General features: G+C 36.2%; 1 protein-coding gene across 2 annotated transcripts; it reads left to right on the top strand.

Annotated features, from left to right (window-relative positions):
* The first annotated feature begins 2,688 nt into the window (after positions 1–2,688).
* Positions 2,689–9,792, top strand: LOC107873431 (polypyrimidine tract-binding protein homolog 2-like). 2 transcript variants are annotated; one of them, XM_047414730.1, is made up of 11 exons: positions 2,689–2,862; positions 5,266–5,430; positions 5,524–5,733; positions 6,670–6,732; positions 6,842–6,915; positions 7,447–7,539; positions 7,745–7,802; positions 8,253–8,357; positions 8,456–8,537; positions 8,886–8,951; positions 9,158–9,792. In XM_047414730.1, the coding sequence occupies exons 1-11, from the start codon at positions 2,704–2,706 to the stop codon at positions 9,163–9,165; spliced, it is 1,083 nt and encodes a 360-aa protein (XP_047270686.1). In that variant the 5' UTR covers positions 2,689–2,703; the 3' UTR covers positions 9,166–9,792. The 2 variants fall into 2 exon arrangements, with proteins under 2 accessions (XP_047270686.1, XP_047270685.1); XM_047414729.1 differs by having other exon boundaries at positions 8,886–8,998.
* Positions 9,793–11,170: the final 1,378 nt, after the last annotated feature.

Here is an 11,170-nt window from a genome sequence, read left to right as displayed (position 1 = left end):
TATCAAATACGCCCAAAACCAGGTGCCAATAGTGTAAGAACTACTAATACAATCCAAAAGTCAAATACATTGGAAAAATAACCACAAAGGAATAATATCTGTCTCTGAATACTAATAAAGACATAACTACTTTAGAAAGATGGAGGTGAACTTCGGACGCATGAATATCCGACCGCTACCTTAGAAGCTCCAATAATTGCCCGAGTCGAGCAAGCTGAGGCGCACTTGAGCTAGGACCTGCACCGAAAGGGTGCAGTAGACATGAGTACGTCCACTTGTACTCAGTAGATATCATAGGCCGACCAAGCAAAGTAGTAAATAAAGCATACAAAATATACACTAAGGGCACGTCATCTGCAATCAGAAAATGTCCCACAATGGTAGCCCATACCGCTTGCACTAACAGTTCTAATATTTCTCACATAAATTACAACATCACACCAAGATAGAACAAACATACATATTATATCACATATAAGAAGAACAAGGGGGAACATGCATATACAAGATCATCAAATACAAGTAAAAGAAGATACTATAAATGCATAGATGACAAGTCAATATGCCATACAACACAACATAACACAATAAAATAAGTGCAATGTATATGATGATGATGATTATGCACGAGGTCGTCACACAACCTCCGAAATCATCGCACAATCTCCGTATACACCTACAGAGCTAAAGCTTCCCGACATAGGACCCATGGGGGGTTCGTCAACCCGTATACAATCCACATATTTCATATATCCTTTCCGACACATCCCTCGGAAAGGGTTTTATAAGGTGTTATAATATCTCTTCCCCGGCACATCCCTCGAAGAGGGTTTTAAAAAGGTATTGCCAGTGTTTCTCAGATATTGCCATGGTGGTACTAATGTTTCATGAATGAGTATGATATGAGGATGTAATGCTCACAACCAATCACAATGAGTATTTTCACAACCAACTACAATGATATGTTTCCACAACCATGTGAGCCAATATCCACTCATTATTTCATTTTCATTCGTGAATATTCACATGTCTCATATGCCAATAAAGTATAAATATAACGCTAATGGTACCATATTAAGCATCTTAACAACATAATACAATTATTCACATATATTCAAGGCTATTAATATCACATAGGACCCACACGATCACATATATCACATAATAACTCAATTTTGACAATTACATCATATATAGGCCCCTACAAGGACACAACACATAGATAACCATTTTTCATGATTAGTTCCCACCCTTAACATGAATTTTGTACCATCATTTACTACCCAACCTAGTCTGAAAGAGTTAAGCCATAACCTACCTCGAAAGCCGAAATCAGTCCGCTACACTTGAACCCATGACCTTACTTTTCACGAACAATCCCAAACTTCACTAAAAATATCAAATATGAAATTTATGCGTCAAAACAAAACCAATGACACCCATATTGACTACATTTAGTTCAGGGTTAAAACGGGCCCCCAAAATGGGTTTCCGAAAAAGAAGGACAAAATCAAAACTTTACTTCAAAAACATATTCCCCATATTTTTAGGAACCTACAGCTGAAAACTCAAGTTAAATCGAGTAAAAAATGAGGTTTAAATCGAAGAAAAAATATTTTTGAGTTTTATCGAGTAAATTTTTTGAAATTCGGATTAAAATCAAGAATTGAAATTGTTTTGAAGGTTAAATGGATGAAAAACTAATAATTATAAGATAAAAATACTATTCAAGTGAAAATGAGAGAAAATGAGGTTTAAAATCAAGCCCTAAGATTTTTGGGTTTTGAGAAATTAATTAAGAAATTACTAAAAAAAATGGTGAATTCTTACCTTAAATCCATAATAAAATCAAGAAATAAGTGTTAATCTCGCTTCTCAAGCTCCCACAAGCTTTACTTTTAAGCTCTCAAACTATTTTTGGATTTAGCTCTCAAGATGCAAGATGAAAAATGAGTAAAATAGGCCAAAAAGGGGTAAAAAGTTGCTATAAATAGCAGAAAAATCTGCACCAGTGCAGTCTTTTTTTTCCAACTCCAAATGGACTTCGACAGGATGCCCGGGATTCATTCTGAATTTGATATATGCAAGCAAACAATGTAGCCATACTAAATTCGACGTTCTGAACGCGCTGGCAAAGTTGAATTTTTGAAAAAACATTTTTTTCAATAAATTGACTTCCGAAATCCGAAATCACAATTTTTCAAATGGGGGATCGAAATAAAATTTATAAGTCGTAAAATTATACCAAATATACTAACACCCTAAATTTGATATTCTGGATTTGCTGACGAAATCAAATTTTCCATCCGAGGTCGTTTCGATCAAATGTGGGCCCCATACCTAATTTTTCAATTTTTCAATCAATAAGTCGAAATGAGTTCGGGTGCACAGGGACCCAAACCAAAGGTTTACCTAACCTAAAATCAATATTCCGAACTTGTTGGCACAGTCCGTTCGACCATACGTCGCACGGATTAAAATATATCTGCATAAGTCTAAAATAAGGCTCTCGAAGCAATAAAAAATCACGATATCACATAAATAATAACAAAATGCATCAAAAATCATGTCAATCACTCCCACACTCCAAAAATATTGAAGTATAACTACAAAAAAAAATAAAATAGTTAAATGACACAAAATAACAAATTTCACACTCCAAAAATATTGAAGTATAACTACAAAAAAAAATAAAATAGTTAAATGACACAAAATAACAAATTTCACATATTGTATCAAAGTGGTGACATTTTATACCTCATCCTCCTATATTTTGTTGATTCCCACCACTATCAAGATCTACCGCTCGCTCTTCCGCTGCAATTAACCCGACAACAAAATCCTCTGCTCTTCTCCGCCTTGGTATGCCCAATTTAAGTCTCTCTTTTTGTTTCTTTCTTTGTCTGCCCAAAATTTTTAATTTTCTGAATGACCGTGCTTTCGATTTATAACCATTTTGGGCTCTGCCACGAAAATTCTTGTGCCTTTTTTTTCTTTGTTCCATCTGTTTGCTGCTTTTTTTTTTTTTTCTAAAAAAAAATAATTTCAATGACCATGTTGTTCGGCCCAACTTTTGAGCGCCCCAACTAGTTCCACGGGATAGTTGCCACCCTCCACTGGTAATAGGTAGAGTAACTCTGTCACCAGGGGTTAGGAAGATGGGAAGAATCACCTAGTTTTTTTTGGTCTTCCCTGGGATTTGAAGCTTGAGGGGTTGTGCGACTTAGCTTTAACTGCTCTAATTTGGTCGGATTTGTGTGCTTGACATTCACGCGCATCGACCAACTGGACTTTGTGGATGATTGGTGATTAAGTTGGTGACTTGGTGTCTTTTCGCTGGCTACGAGTTAATTAACTTTTTTTTTTTGTGAAATGCTGCTTAATCTGTATTGATTTTTCTGTTTGGAAGTTTTCTGATTCAATCCTAATTCATTTTTTTCTCATTGGGGTATTCCTTTTTGTGTTTGAGGGGGTGGGGGTGTGAATGAGCTGCCTAGTATGGTGTTGTTATTATAGCATTGAAGGGTTATTTTCGTACAGAAGGAAGAGGATAACAAGTGTATGTTTCATTCTTTGTTCTTTTTTTGATGAAGTGAGATGATTTCATTAAAAGCATCAAGAAGATGCAGATTGTACAAAAGAGTGAGCTAAGAGGACAAAAGTCAGCTATAAACTAGAAAAAGCTAGGCAAAAACTAAAGAGCTGACGAAGTCCAAAAGGTTTACAGGATAGTTGGTAGGGGTTAAATTTATCCAACTATATAACCAAAAAAGAACCTTGCTTTGAGGATAGAAATAGGAGTTGATAACCCATCAAAACATCTGTGATTCCTCTCTGTCTAAACACACCACAAAATGCATGATGTATCATTTGCCGGACTTTACTCATGGGGTGGTCAACTAGCCATAGTGACCAGCTTTCAATAGCATCCTTGATGTTGTCTGACGTGACCCAACTTGGACTAGAAAAAAACATACACCAAATGTCTGATGCAGTGGGAAAATGAAGAAAAAGGTGTCTGGTATAACATCTGTTGCCAGTCGAAACCTTCTTCTACTGAGATGGCCTTGTGTTAGGCATGCTTCATTCAGGGCTAACCAACTGAAACAGGAGATCGTTATATGTACTCTAGTCTTCCATATAACTTTCTCATTGGTTGAATCTCCATAGCCACTTCATCAACAAACATTTGTTGTGGGTGCAGAGGTCCCTAATTCCTAGGCCTCCTTATTTTTTTTGCAAAGGTGGCCTTTGACCAATTAGCAAGATGAAATTTATGGCCCTTGCTGCCCTCTCCCCACAAGAATGTTCTCCACTATTATCTGTGTCAACCCTCCTCCCATAGAGAGATATTGCCTCTGCCAAGAAGCAAGCTTCTTTTCAAATTTACAATAACTCCATTCAACACCTCCGTTGATTTATTTTTGCCCCAAGTCAAAGCCCAAGATTAGTGGTGGGCCATGTATCGGTGCCACAATATAGGATTCCAGCTAGCTTGGGCAAATTTGTGACTTATTGACAGGGAAATAGAGCTTTTGGGCATATTTATGTATAGCCTTGAAATAGCTTCAAAAAGAATCAAAGTTAAGTTAAGATGGCCCACATAAGATCAAGGTGCCATCTGCATAAAACAGATAGAAACTGAGAGAAAGTGTCTAAGATCGAGCCCCACTTGAAAGCCCTTAATCAATTGCAATTCCTTTGCTTTGTCCAGCATCTCGGTGAGGCCTTCCATAGTAGCTAGAGTAAAAATGAAGGGAGAGAGAGGGTCTCCTTGTCTGAGGCCTTTCTGAGTAGAGAAGAAGCCTACTTTTAACTGTTTTCCCTCTGTATACAGTTAGAAAAAAACACAAGGGGTTAGTAACTTTTGGTTGCATCCTTCTGGGAAAAGCATAGTATAATAACATTCAGAAAAATGATACGGAGTGGAGACCTGAAGAAGGACGTGAAATTACTTATACAGATACTCAGATAGTATATGGAAGTAGTGGAACGTACTCTAAATTTGGTTTGTTCAATATAGAATCAGTATGTGTTCGTAAACATGCTTTATCTTTTGATTGTTTTACTTATACCTTTTAGCTAAATACATTTTTTGAGTGATGAGGTAGGAATATTAAGAACACAAAATTGCATATTGTAAATGTCTTGGTTACGCGTGAATATGGTCTTTCTTTTTAAGGAACATTACTTGCTGCGGTTAATCTGTGTTGCTTTTATTGAAGCTTGGGTTTGAGGTTCGAAATGACATCTGTATCTACCCAGCCTCAGTTCAGATACACGCAGCCTCCCTCTAAAGTTCTGCATTTAAGAAACTTACCATGGGAGTGCACAGAGGAGGAACTGATCGAACTGGGGAAGCCATTTGGTGAAGTTGTCAATACCAAATGTAATGTTGGAGCAAACAGAAATCAAGCATTTATAGAGTTTGTAAATGGGACTTCCTTTATCTTCAAATCTCTGTTTCTAGTGAAACTACACTTATCCTTGATGTTCTTAGTCTCTGTCTATTAATTATCGTAGGCAGAATTGAATCAAGCTGTTGCGATGATATTGTACTACGCATCTTCCTCAGAACCAGCTCAGGTACGCGGGAAAACTTTCTATCTACAGTATTCCAACAGGCAAGAGATATTGAACAACAAAACTACTGCTGATGTAGCTGGAAGTGTATTATTGGTAACTATTGAGGGAAATGATGCACGCCTTGTCAGTATTGATGTTTTACATTTGGTAAGTAATATTACTTCCTTACATATTCGTATGATGAAGAGCACACCTTCTTCGTAGAAAGGCTTCTGTGTAGTTTTAGTGTTAGGTTATAGTATGTCTTGCTTTGTTGAGTGCTCTTTGACATGAATATGAATGGATTAGCAGGCCAATGTCAAGGATATATCTGCAATGGCAGCTTATTGCTTTGGGAGAAAGAGCGCATGTGTGTTTGTTTCCTTTTTCCTTTTCTTAACACTGGCTCTTTCTCACCCCTTTCTCTTAATTTAACTGTCTCGACTTTCCTTGGAGTGTCAGATGTTTCTTTTCTTTTTTTGAGAATGAAAATGGAAGAATAAATTAAAAAAAATTGGATTCTTCTCACTGGCATGTGCATAATGGATGCTGTTCATCTTATTGTCTGAGGCAAAATTGTTATTTGTGCATATGGCATTTGTTAGTGGATGCAGCATTTCGTCTTCTGTTGTAGTTTCATTTTCTCCATTATTTTAAATTAACTCAATTTTTAGTGTGGAGCTACACTTAAGTCTAAGAGAACCTCAATTCTCTGTCCTTGGTCAATTAGTTGTCTAAACCCTCTTTCTCCGTTACTTGTTTGTGTTGATTTCCGAAATCTATCTTCTAATGTTAATAGCTTATTAGATATTGTAATTGTGTGTCGTCACTTATTGCTGCTGAAGACCACATCAATGATGATATTAGTTGACTAGGTTGCATTAATTCTCACTAAGTCGAGCCCTAAGCTTTCTTAACCAGATATATACATACATTCGATAATCATTTGAAACTAGGTGGTTTACCTCTTATCTTGAAGATTTGAACTTCTTTATTCAAGAAAACGATGATTGAAATTGCATAGTAACATCTAAGAAGTTTCCGAATTTGTGTTTTTATTTTACCTTCAATTGGTTTTTTGTACTTATAATCCTATTTTTTCAGGTGTTCTCAGCTTTTGGATTTGTCCATAGGATTACTACATTCGAGAAAACTGCTGGATTCCAGGTTAGTATGTTACTGAAGTTGGATTTGATCAACTTTGATTGGTTTTATTATGTCTCTTGATCATTCATTCAGCTGATAAGTCCACTACTCTCCCTCGGAACGTTTTCAGGCCCTAGTGCAATTTTCTGATGTAGAAACTGCCACTTCTGCAAAGGATGCCCTTGATGGAAGAAGCATTCCTAGGTGATTGTGGATTTATATTTTAGATTGGGGAGTAGCCCAACTGTTATGGATCATTTACTGTAGATGTGGTGCACATACATTGGGGCTCGACATCTTTGGAGAGCTTTTTTAAGAATCTACCAAAGGGGTACACTCATGTTCCTTGACCATTCCATATCTCATTAGATGTTCGCATTTAATGCTCCTTAGGTTCATTTTAGTTCTGGTGATGCGGCCTGTTTACTGCTAAAATTTGCAGTTTAAATGTTGCTACTGAATCCATTCATAAACTACAACCTGTGATCTTGCGTCTTCTCTTAAGAAGTATCAGCTGATCCCTGTTAAAAGGTGCTGTCCAGAAGAGACTTTTTCTTAGACTTGCTATTGCTAGCTATTTTGATGTGCATATGCTCAAACACTAGGATGATATTGTCAAAAAAATGCTGCTATGTCTTTACACCCATAATCAGTTGTGCAATATCAGTACATATTAGTCATACTTAGTGTGTGAGACTAGCCATTGATCTTTATTGTCATTTTCTTGTGCATTAGGTATTTGATTTCAGAATTGGGACCTTGCTCCCTCAAAATAACATATTCTGCACATACTGATCTGAGTGTGAAGTTTCAGAGTCATCGTAGCAGGTAGAACTGATATCTCTTTATCTCACCTAGAGACCCTCTCTTTCTGCTAAATAGACATTCGTGATGATTGCTTATTCTACTATGGAAAAATTGGCAATACATGCTGCAACTTTATATTCTTCATCACTCGTCCAATTCCTTTATAGTCTATTGACTACTTTTGTCCTCTCTTTAATCATCCTTTTTTCATATGGTTTTGATTTAGGGACTACACCAATCCTCTCCTTCCCGTCGCTCCCTCAGCCATTGATGCAACTGGTCAGGTAATAAATTAGTCACAACTCTTGGAGTGTGGTCATTATATCTTCCTACTTCTTTGTTTGTATATGAATTTTCCTTTTTGACAAGTCAAAAAAGATTCATTAAATAACAAGAATCAGTTTTAAGCATGTGGCTCAACCATCTTCATCTATCAAATTTGCCTACTTATCAGTCAAGCAAGATATACTCTATACACCTAAAAAATAATTGTTTCAAAAGAGATGATACCCTTTCATGTCGTGTTTTGCAATTTTGGGGGCTACGTTAAAGATAGTGCATCTTCATGGAAATTATGATTTAATTGGTAGAGTACTACAGTTTGTATGCTTATATTTTGTATGTTGGCACACTTCTAATGCTTCGTGCTTAGGATTTGTTTGTAATGTTGGCTGATATGTGATGAAATGCTGGTTTCTTTCTTTCCCTTGAAATTTATTCCATTCACGTTTCAGATTAGTGTAGGTTTAGATGGGAAGAAGCTGGAGCCTGAGAGTAATGTTCTTCTAGCTTCCATTGAGAACATGCAATATGCTGTAACCTTGGATGTCCTGCACATGGTACCCCACTTCAGTTACAAGATTGTTTTTGTACATTCTCTTATGACCTTCCTCCTGAGTTATTCATTGCTTTATCTGTTTTCATGTGTGGGGTTCAGGTTTTTTCAGCTTTCGGCCCTGTGCTAAAGATTGCAATGTTTGATAAGAATGGTGGGGTTCAGGCTCTGATACAATTTCCAGGTGGGATGAAAATTTCCATTTTTCAGAAGTATGTTTTTCCACTGAAAAGTTGTTAGTTGATTGTTTTGTTGGTTCAAAAGTATTTCTAGCAAAGAGGCTAACGATCAGTTCTCAGCTTTATTTGCATGTGGAATTCAGCAATGAAGTTATCCTTTGTTTTAGGTATAGATATATTGATTGAAGAAGCTTAGTGGTTATTCTATTTGTATCTGACCTAAACAGTGTATTGTTACGCTCTCAAAAATTTGTCCCCCTTGTACTAGTATTACATTACTGGAACTGTTCCAATTACTCAGTCCTAGGAGTGTTTTTATGTTGTACTAAGCAATAAATATGATGTGCTTGCAGATGTGCAGACAGCAGTGGCTGCAAAGAAGGCTTTAGAAGGTCATTCCATATATGAAGGAGGATTTTGTAAGCTTCATATCTCCTACTCTCACCACACTGATCTCAGTATATAGGTAAAAAGGGTCAGAGATTTATTTGTTAGAGCTGCTAGGAGTAGTTTATAGGAGCCACCACTGCACAGTTTAGCATCAGCCATCTCCTCACTTGATGTTGTTTTTCCCTAGTTGGAAAGAGTACTCCACTAAATCGAGTGCTTTCTGGTGTAACATCAGGTGAATAATGATCGCAGCAGAGATTATACAATCTCTAATGTCTCCATGATGAACGCTCAATCCCCCTCAATCATGGGGCAGCAACCTCCTTCAATAGGAGGTCCAGGTGTTCATCCATACAATGGACCTGCACAATATGCCTCAGCTCCTCAAGGTATTGGTGTACCTCAGCATTCAGCAGGCTGGAACTCACCTGTTGGTGCTGCACCTCCACAAATGCCAATGCAGATGCACAATCACCATTACTCTATGCCTCCAAGTAGGCCTCCTCAAATGGGTCCTGGGATGAGGCCAATGCACGGACAGAATGGCATACCACATTCCGGTGGAATGCTTCCTTATCATCCACAATAGCTAGTGAGAACCTCAAATTTCTATACCAGGATTCAATTTTGTTGCAGCAAGGTCTAAGCCAAAATGTTTAATATTTTGGTCCAGACTGCATACCGTAGTTCTTCTTTTTCTGTTTCTATTTCTTATTCCCTTTTTCTTTGGGTGTCATTGGAAGGTTTCTAAGCTACTAGTAGAGGCATGCATTAGAGACTTCATTGACCAATAGGGCCTATCAAACTTCGTTGCCTCTTGATTGGTGTGATATATCAATTATATTATATAGTTACTGCAGCTTCGACTGATTGAAAGAACTGTTATGGTTACTTCCCGCTGAGTTGTGAAATTCATGGCGCGTGTAAAAAACATTTTTTTCTGGTGTATGCAAGATGGCTAAATGTATGTATTTTCCCAGAGAAACACAAAACTGCTCATGTTGAAGTTGCAACTAGAGAAATAGGGGAAATATTTAAGAGATCATTAAATCTTATAAACTCTTGGTATAAACTAATTTTTGTTGTAAGCACCTCAAAGGCTCGGTTGACATACAAAAATCATCTAGGTCACAATCATATTAGTGCTAAATCCGGTGGCTGTTAATGTTCTTTCCAATTGCCTTACTTTTTTGGTTGCATCTATGTTTCATTTTTTTTCTCATGGATAATGTACCGAATCTTTGATAATGTTTACGATTTTTGGTTTGTCTAATGTATTTATGTCATTGTGAATTTCATTATTATTTGAATCTCTCGTGTAAACTTCTAATGTATGATTTGAAAATTTCATTATTTGAATTGTAGGGGAGTTCTGCACTTTGCATTTCTAATCTTCTAGAAATAACATACGTCAAGGAATTAGCAGCGTGCCCAACCGATTTAATTCTTTCGTGGAAGTTTGATAGAGTCCTCAATTTCCCGTGTGTATCTTGTGTCTTTTCTTGAAATGAAGCTTCATGAATTGACTCATTCATGTGATGGTATGCTAATCACAACTCACAAGCATAGTCTAATCTCAATTAATGGAATCCTCTTTGTCACTTCAATTTGTTAACATAATCATGATGACTTTACTCCACTAATAGAAATTCATATCATGATTAAACCAAGTCATTTAATAGTATTTCCTCCGTTTCGGAATAAGTGAATTGTTGGGATATTTATTGGTATTTCAAAATAAGTGAATCATTGAATCTTTTTTTAAATTTGCCCTTATGATTTGACAACCAATTAACTTTTGAAAAGGATTACAAGGTCAATTTTTTTTTTTTTTGGGTAAAAATGAAAAATTATGGTAAATTTTAACGCTTTTTTTCTTAATATGTGTGTCAAAATTTAACAATTTATTTATTATAAATTGGAGGAAGTATTACCTAAGTTCCTTTTTATTTCTCTGGAATGATTTGAGGTTTAGATCATCGGCTCGAAGAGGATAAAATTACTCCTTCAAGAAATAAATGTTTATTGCACAACATTGCCTAATAGCTAAACACAAAATGAAGTTTAGGTAAAGAATATTTGATATTTATTGTGAATCACTATGATTTTACTACCTACTAGTTTAGTTGTACGCATCTTGCGCGTGGACCTCACTTTAATGAGTTCAAACATTAAATTAAATAGGATATTTATTTAAATAATAAAGATGAATATAACAATTAAATTTAATCTCTTTTGAGTATGTAAA

The sequence above is a fragment of the Capsicum annuum genome, chromosome 6, assembly GCF_002878395.1.
Source record: "Capsicum annuum cultivar UCD-10X-F1 chromosome 6, UCD10Xv1.1, whole genome shotgun sequence".
Classification (NCBI taxonomy): domain Eukaryota; kingdom Viridiplantae; phylum Streptophyta; class Magnoliopsida; order Solanales; family Solanaceae; genus Capsicum; species Capsicum annuum.
Note: the sequence above shows the minus strand (reverse complement) of the source record. Positions and strands in the feature narration are given on the sequence as shown.